At 37.9% G+C, this 8,640-nt stretch overlaps 1 protein-coding gene across 2 annotated transcripts in view; it reads left to right on the top strand.

Moving 5' to 3' along the window:
• Positions 1 to 2,168: 2,168 nt before the first annotated feature.
• The window catches only part of pm20d2 (peptidase M20 domain containing 2), an 11,102-nt gene continuing 4,630 nt past the window's right edge, over positions 2,169 to 8,640 (top strand). For both annotated transcript variants that reach the window (XM_015385168.1, XM_015385169.1), the window contains exons 1-4: positions 2,169 to 2,662; positions 4,516 to 4,664; positions 4,747 to 4,889; positions 5,258 to 5,412. In XM_015385168.1, coding sequence (XP_015240654.1) covers positions 2,264 to 2,662; positions 4,516 to 4,664; positions 4,747 to 4,889; positions 5,258 to 5,412 — 846 coding nt within the window. In that variant the 5' untranslated portion in view covers positions 2,169 to 2,263. The remainder of the gene's footprint in view (positions 2,663 to 4,515; positions 4,665 to 4,746; positions 4,890 to 5,257; positions 5,413 to 8,640) is intronic.

The following is an 8,640-nucleotide window of genomic DNA, read 5'->3' as shown; positions in this document are numbered from 1 at the left end:
CTTCTTCTTCTTCTTCTTCTTCTTCTTCTTCTTCTTCTTCTTCTTCTTCTTAATGGCGGTTGGCAAACAACTAAGTGGTGCATTACCGCCACCAACCAGTAAGGAGTGTGGATCAAGACAGACATGCTCAAAAAAAAAAAAAAAAACCCTAAATTCTTTTCGCTCAACTTGTAGCCAATAATTAACGAAACATAATTCTATAACTTGAATCATAAATACTTTTCCTTAGAATATTTGTTAGACAATACTTTTCTTTTTCCTTTGTCAGACTCCTTATCAATTGTGTTCTTTGTCTTTGAAACCTCCTACAGGTATACATCACGTGTTCTATTGTTTCATTTCCCCCACATTCATCACATCTTCCTGTTTCATGTTTTCCCATTAATCGTAACGTTGAATTAAGTCCTGTATGTCCCAACCGTAGTCTAGTTATTATCTTTTCCTCTATTCTGTTCCTCCCAATTTTTCCTCGAATTTCACCAACCTTCCTTTGTATTCTATAAAGCCATCTTCCTTTTATATCTTCTTCCCACTGTTTTTGCCAATCTTCTCGGATCTTTCTTTTAATAACACTTTTAACTTCTGTTTTACTCATATCGATTCTTATATCAGTCTTACTTTGGCTTATTGACTCTTTAGCTGTATTACAACTAGCAATAATCGCGGCTCGGATAAAACCTCATAGGCTACGATACTGCCACTGCGCAAAGCTAAAAAAGCTTTGCTGTATTTTTTTAGTCCTAAAAGAACCCCAAGTTAGGTTTCTGCTTTTCTTGTTTGTATAGAACATACACATTTTAAAACTCTTTAGTTACATTAAAATTCACTGAATTTTATTAGACCTTCTTTCGTTGATAGATCAACACAAAGCAGTAAATAATTGCAAAGTGGAAGAAAGAAAATTTGTTTTCAAAATAAAAAAAAGGATAGGAAGATTTCTCTTTAATTAACTTAATCTTAGTATAAATGTTGTTGCTGTTTAGTGGGAGCATTAGAGAAAAAACATAATCATGAAGACTAAGGAACACTGCAGAACGGTCAAGGAGAAAGTTTAAATCTGGGTTAGGTTCTAAGACTGAAATTAACATCTCACAGAGCTCTGAACAATCCATTATGTGGACTAAGTCCACTTTCCAGTTTGGTAAAACAATCTAAGAAATGCATGCAATATGTGGAAGGAGTTCTTGCAGTCGTGGTTCTAAGCGAAATTTACCAGGGGGGCCAGGATGGGGCCACTGTTTTTTTTCATGGGAAAAAAAACAAAACAGCACAAGCTCATCATTGCAGAGCCTTAAACCAGCAGATGAAAACTATGACCCTTTATTTAAAGAGCTGGAGCTAAAAACTGACTGTAATTGCTAACTTTAGTTGCTAAGCAATTCATTCTAACAACTATTATTTTAAATTGGTTTTTAAAACAGACAAAAATCACATGCACATAAATAAATACTTAAAAAAATAAGTAATAAATAAATAAAGTTAAGGATTATAATGGACAATAAATAAATAAGGTAATTATTACAAAGGCAGTGAAATAAAGAAGCTAATAAAAAGATATATGCACATTTATGTCTCACTGTATAATTTAATTTCTGCCTTCCTTTTTTATTGTATTTCGGGGGGCAATTAATTGTATGCTTATTTATTTATTTATTTATTTATACTTTTATTTTTAAATATGGCAGAAGTCGTGCTCCATATATATATTTCTTTTTTTATTATTATTATAAACTTAATTAGAAAATGCGTTATAATACAGAAAGAAATACAAATTCCATTGAATAATTGTTTGAGTGAAAACTAATAAATAAATACATAAATAAAAAGGAACTGAATAAAAGTAAAAATAGCAATAGCAAATATATGCATGTAAAGGGATAATATAAATACTTTAAATTTAGAGCATAAAGATAAAGTTTTAACAGCTTTTTTTGTTATTGGAAGAGGAAAATATAGAAAAATAAGTTCTTGCTTCCTTTAAAAAAGAGATATATGAGGGTTTAGTCATAATAATTTTACATTTGTGGATATAAAACTTGGCCAACAGTAGCAAAAGATTACAACCTCCATATTTGTAATCCAGGTAATCTAGATTAATTTAGGTCAAACTGAACTATTTCCGGTCATAGGCTCCGCCCATTTCAGTCCTTTATGAGTATTGTAGAAATTATTTAATGGATCAGTGTCTCTTATTGAAAAGTGTTTCACTGAAGCAGAAATAAAACTCTGGTTCCGGTTGGAGCTCCAGGGTTGGACCGAGGGAATGGAGACCCGACAGCGGATGAAATCAGTCCTCCAGAGGCGCATAGACTCCATGGCGCAGCAGCTCCACAGGCTGAGTCTGGACATCTGGAGCAGACCCGAACTCTCCGCTCAGGAAGTCAGCGCTCATGACACGCTGGTCCGGTTCTTCTCCGAGCAGAACCAGGGCTGGACGGTCCAAAGCCAATATAAACTGCCCACCGCGTTCCGGGCCAGCTGGGGGCCGCTGGGTGTCAGCCGGGGGGCCGCGCTGAACGTGGCCTTCCTGTGCGAGTATGACGCGCTGCCGGGGATCGGACACGCGTGCGGCCACAACCTGATAGCAGAGGTGGGAGCTGCGGCTGCAGTGGGGCTGAAAGCTGCTGTGGAGACCCACGCAGAACAGGCTGTCCCAGTGGAGGTAACAGTCATTGTCATAGGAGGGGCCAAGGTGGGGGCCAACTTTCCTTCATGGGGCCACTAAACAAAAGCATGAAACAAACTAACTAAAAAAGGATACAAATGTCATTGTTTGAAATATTAATTAAGCCAAACAGCCACTTCCATCCAAAACAAATAAAGTTACATTTTATATCATTATTAAAATCAAGGATGTCAAAGTCAAATACACCAAGGGCCAAAAAAGCTAATTTGCTACAAGCCGAGGGCCAGACTGGTTAAATGTTTATTAAAACATATTGAAATGAACATAGCCTATTGAACCAATACCCAACACATTGTTTTTTAAACAAAATATTAATATCAATATTATTAATAAACCTAAGAGAAATACATAAATGAAAGTGAATGCATCATAAACCGCAAATGCATTACTGTGTTGCTCTATGATGCTACATCAGTGACTGTTACAAAAGCCACAACACAAATACATAAAAACATAAAAATTAACATAAAATTAATTTAAAAACAAAATAACAACTTTACTCTCTTTTGTAAATCACAATACAACTAAGTTTCCTCCATAGCTCATAATACTCATTATCAAAGAGCTATCTTTAAAAACCCAGAATATTTTATTTATTAATATACTTTATAAACATATATTTGTTAAACATAATCTTATGATATATTAACATAAAACTTTGTGTTTATCATATTAATATTCAATTGCAAAATATATAACTTTGCATGTATTTCATCCAGTTTGAGTTCGGCTTAAATAGTTTTTTAATCTGAATATGTGTAATCTAATTAAAGGTCATTTTAGAATTTACTTTTGGTCTTTTAAAGGGTTGTGACATGTAATAGATTACTGTTATATTATCTCTGGCTCATCTTTCATGTGAATAAAATGAGATCTAAGGAGCCTCTTATTCATTCTGACTGCAGCTGTCTGAACTGTGGTCTGATCTGAGATGGACTCCTCAAGGCACGTTAGCCAGTGTCCAATAAGGGGTCTACGTATGTAATGTCTATGTGTATAACGACCAGCGGTTGCCTAACTTTTGTTGTAGTTTTATATCTTCTTTGAGGCCATTCCGTTGTGGTTTACATATTTCTGTTGTGGCTTTTATATTTGTGTTGCGGCTTTTGTATTTGTGTTGCAGGTCTTGTATTCGTGTTGCAGCTTTTGTATTCGTGTTGCAGGTTTTGTATTTGTGTTGCAGCTTTTGTATTTGTGTTGCAGCTTTTGTATTTGTGTTGCAGGTTTTTTGTATTTGTGTTGCGGCATTTGTATTTGTGTTGCAGCTTTTGTATTTGTGTTGCAGCTTTTGTATTTGTGTTGCAGCTTTTGTATTTGTTTTGCAGCTTTTGTATTTGTTTTGCAGCTTTTGTATTTGTGTTGCAGGTTTTGTATTTGTGTTGCAGGTTTTGTATTTGTGTTGCAGGTTTTGTATTTGTGTTGCAGGTTTTGTATTTGTGTTGCAGCATTTGTATTTGTGTTGCAGGTTTTGTATTTGTGTTGGCACCTCTGGGCCACCGTAGTTTCCCATTTATGATCCACTTAAAAGAGTAAAATCTGACTATTTTCTTTTGATCAAATCACCAAAAGCTATCCTGTTTACTAATGAAACAAGCTGATAGTTTGAGGAATGATGCAAACTGATGCCTGGTGAGAGAATCTTGAAACTATCTTTGCTCCTGTCAGTTATTAAAGATGCACAGAGACCTAAAACGCTCCATGTGTTTTCAGATAAGCCAACCTAAGGCCATGTGAGTAGCAGCAGTTGACTCACTGTTGTGGATCATTGAGCATGACTGGCAGGTTTGAGCTAACATTAACTTCAGGTTACTGAACCCTTTTAATCCCAGATAACTGTTCTGGGAACTCCTGCAGAGGAGGCGGTTGGAGGAAAGATCGACCTGATCCGAGCGGGGGCTTTCAGTGATGTGGATCTGGTCTTCATGGCTCATCCAGCTCAGCAGGATGCTCCCTTCCTTCCCACCGTCACCATCGCAGAGTGAGTTCTTTTATATTGCTTCTCCTTTTAAAATAGAAACCTAAATGATCACATCTGAACCAAGTGGGTGGATATTACGCAGGATGTCAGTGAAGTACCACGGCAAGGCGTCCCATGCTTCTGCGTACCCTTGGGAGGGGGTAAATGCTCTGGATGCTGCTGTGCTGGCTTACAGCAACCTCTCCGCGCTCAGACAGCAGCTCAAGCCTGAGTGGAGGCTGCATGGTGAGGAGCAGAAAAAATAGAACGTTGAATGACTTTAAGTTTGCAGCAAACAAAATCAGGAATGCATGATCGAAAAATCTTCTTACCTTTAAACTTCAGTTACCTAGAAAACAAATACAGCTTCTTACCTTTCATTGTGTTTTCATGCATTTCTTTGCAGACTTTAATTTTTGTTTCGAAAAAAATTAAGAAAATGAAGTCACAGTTTTCTTTAGTGTGAATTATCTAACAGGCTTTCACTACCGAAGACGATATAAGAAGACTTTAAATCCTACAAGTGGGAACCATGTTATCTGTGTCTGATAAATAAGCAGAAGAACAAAACGGATGAGTTTCTTTTCGCTTCCTCCTGTTTTTCCTCTGAACAGGCATCATCAAACACGGCGGGGTGAAGCCCAACATCATCCCTGCCTACTCTGAGTTGGAGTTTTATTTGCGAACTCCACAGCTGAGTGATCTGTGGGAGCTGAAGGCCAAAGCTGAGGCTTGCTTCCGAGCGGCTGCTCTGGCCACAGGCTGCCAGGTGAGCTGCTGACCACCTCAGTAATGAGACTCAGTTGTCATGTAAGATTATCTTTCAGGACTTATTGCTGTAATTACGCTCCAGGTTGTTTGTTGCTGTTGCGTAACTGTGACCTTTGAGCTGTATGTCTCCTTCGTCTGCAGCTGATCCAAACTGGCTCCTGTTTTAGAAAGTCTGTTAGCCTCTTTAGATATATTCCTCTTTTCCTTCCAAACAGTGCAGTCTGAATACTTTCCTAACCAGCATGGAGGCGTGGACACTTTTCTTTTTTCGCGTGTTACTTCTAGCTTTTAAATGGAACTCTGTGTGCTTTTTTGCACTTTAAAAACACGTTTCGTTTTCTCCTTTTATTTCAATCCCTGATGTTTCAGACCATCCATTTTTTATTCATCCATTTTCTGACATGCACACACTCACACCTAACAGTCATGTTTTTGGGCTGTGGGAGGAAGCTGGAGTACCCGGGAAGAACCCACGCATGCTCAGGGAGAACATGCAAACTCCATGCAGAAAGGTCTGGGCCGGGAATCGAACCCAGAACCTTCTTGCTGCAAGGCAGCAGTCCTTTTACATTTTGCAAGGACACCTTTTTAAAATACTAAGGATCCACATTATTTTTTTAATTAGAATATTTTTAATTAAACTTGTAAAGCATTTTTTCTTACTTTTAAAGATGCACCGATCTGATATTGAGTAATTAGCTGGAGCTGATAATCGGCTAACTGACGCCATCCCAGTCCAGTCATTTTCTTTTTTCATTCCTATCACACATAATACAGATTTACTGCTACTTTATATTATATTATACTTTAAAATATCTATTTTAACAATATTTTACATGCTCTGTTGCTGATTTAATCTTTTCTTTGCAATAAATAATATCAAATACATTATATGTTTGAATTGGTTACTGATGCCTTCACTCACATCTATCCTGTTCATTCAACACTCGATTGATGCATCTCTAATGAATTTCTTTTTATTTCTTCTTGCGTAATGATTAACTGATTTTGAAATATTTGAATTAATATTTTAATTTGTATGATAAGAAACAAGAAGGGTATATGATATGATGCAATCATACTTCATTTAGAAAAGATATTAAGAGCTTGCCCCAAGTCTGTTTTTTTTTTTTGTTAAATCCATGGATGTTTATGGTCCTTTGTGCAATTAGTTAACTTATATGGAATTAAATTAAAGAAAAAACAGAGTACCTTTAGTTGAAGCGCCATTTATCTAAATTATGTATTTAATTACCGTATTTTCACGACCATAAGGCGCACCGGACTATAGGGCGTGGGTTTTATATACAGGTACATGTCCTCTACTATGTTTCAATACCTCTACTGCGTATTTAAAAATAGAGCAAGACTGAGTATGTTTGTGCTTTATTCTTGTATTTATTACAAAGTATTAATCAAACCTGGGAGCTGGTCGTGAGACAGACACATCGCTGATGATACAGAGCGCTGTGATCGCTCCTCTGAAACAGTTTATTGACGCATAAATTAACTTAAAATGCAGAAATCTGCCGGCAGAATATGTTCGCTTTTATTATCCTGGTGCCTGCAGTTTGGATTATTTAGATGAAAAACACCTACCAGCCGCCGCGGTGAACCACGAGGAGGCTGACAGCGGACCGCCGGTATGTGGGGGTCTGAGCGGCAGGATGAACTGACTGCACTGATTAAGTTTTCAGGTGGACTTTCTCACTTAAAAACATATTAAAACTACTTTATTCCCACTGATCACAGCAAATATAGCTGCAAGGCAAAGAAAGGATAGAGAAGCTCCGCCCAACGCGCGTCAGACACACTTTTGCACTGCGCAGCCAGAGCAGTAACGCTTCTTCAGCTGCGCGTCAGAACTAACTGGTACAAGCAGCAAAAATGAAGCAGCAGACGCGATTTTGCTGCTCTTGCTGCATCTGGTGTGAACGTAGCCTTACTTTGAACGGCCGGTTCACCCCGATGTCGAGCGGTTGAAGTTCCTTTGTCGGACCCCCCGGGATAACAGCGAGCATAGCGTTTATTTGTTTCACCTTGTTTTTCACATCGGCTGTGAGATGGGCACGCATGGAGTCACAGATTAACAGCGATGGTGATGCGTGGAAAAAAACCACCTGGTCTCCTTACGTTCACCTCCCAGCCACTCTTTCATAATCTCCTCAATGAAGAGATGAGGAGTTCTGCATAAAGCACATACCTGTTCTTTTATACACAATCCACGCCCACACTTCCCCCTTTAACGTTCGCATGGCGGTCTCAACACAGCCCGCAGTAAGAACACACATAGGGCGCGCCGCACATTTTGAGTGGAAAAATAGACGTTTATATGCGCCTTATAGTTGTGAAAATACGGTAGTCTGTATTCCTGTTTTGAAAGGCCTCATAATGGTTAAAGCTACACTCTAATAATTAACAACATGTATCTGCATTAACCATCGGGGCTGGAAAACCATTTTTATGTCATGCTTAAATTCTACAAAGGGCCTAACGAAATCTTCCAGAGGGCTGCGAATGACCCCGGGGCCACACTTTGGACACCGCTGGTCCAGTAGTTATTTGCACAACTTAAAGATGAAACAGGATTTTTATTAAAGTACTCAGTTTTATGTTTTCTTATTATATCTGGGTGTATTTTCTAAATATTGAAGGTGGGCTGGTCCAAAACTCTGTGGGCTCTGAAGGTGGCTTCTATTTTGGTTTGTACTCCATTCTAATGGAGGGTTGGTGACATTTGGGCGAAGAGGGTCAGATTTAAAAAATAATTTTTATGGTGTTTTTATTTATAATAACCAATTTAATCATTATAGATCTATGGTGTCTATTAAATTTCAAGCATTTATGGGAGAGGGGCCCCTGATGGTCGTAAGCAGCAGCTTGTGCGGGCTCTGTTATGTTTTCTACTATTAAGCAGCAACTAACTGATGGACATAAACAACAAATGATAAAAGCATTCTTCTTCTTCTAATAAGAATTAAAGAAACGGAAAGAAGAAATGAGCTTTCAGCAAAGATGTAAACAAAAGCTTATAGTACTCTATACTCTGAGCTTATAGAGGGGAAAAAGCAGGGGCGGATCTAGAAAAATATTTATGGGGTGGCGAGAGGGGGGCAGGAATTTTTGAGGGGTGGCAACATATGGCATTTGTTTACACTGAATTTAATCACAGAGTATGTCAGTAAGTGTTTCATGTGAAACAGTTCATATTAATAATACATTGTAC

Source organism: Cyprinodon variegatus, unplaced genomic scaffold, assembly GCF_000732505.1.
Source record: "Cyprinodon variegatus isolate N-32 unplaced genomic scaffold, C_variegatus-1.0 Scaffold332, whole genome shotgun sequence".
Classification (NCBI taxonomy): Eukaryota; Metazoa; Chordata; class Actinopteri; order Cyprinodontiformes; family Cyprinodontidae; genus Cyprinodon; species Cyprinodon variegatus.
Note: the sequence above shows the minus strand (reverse complement) of the source record. Positions and strands in the feature narration are given on the sequence as shown.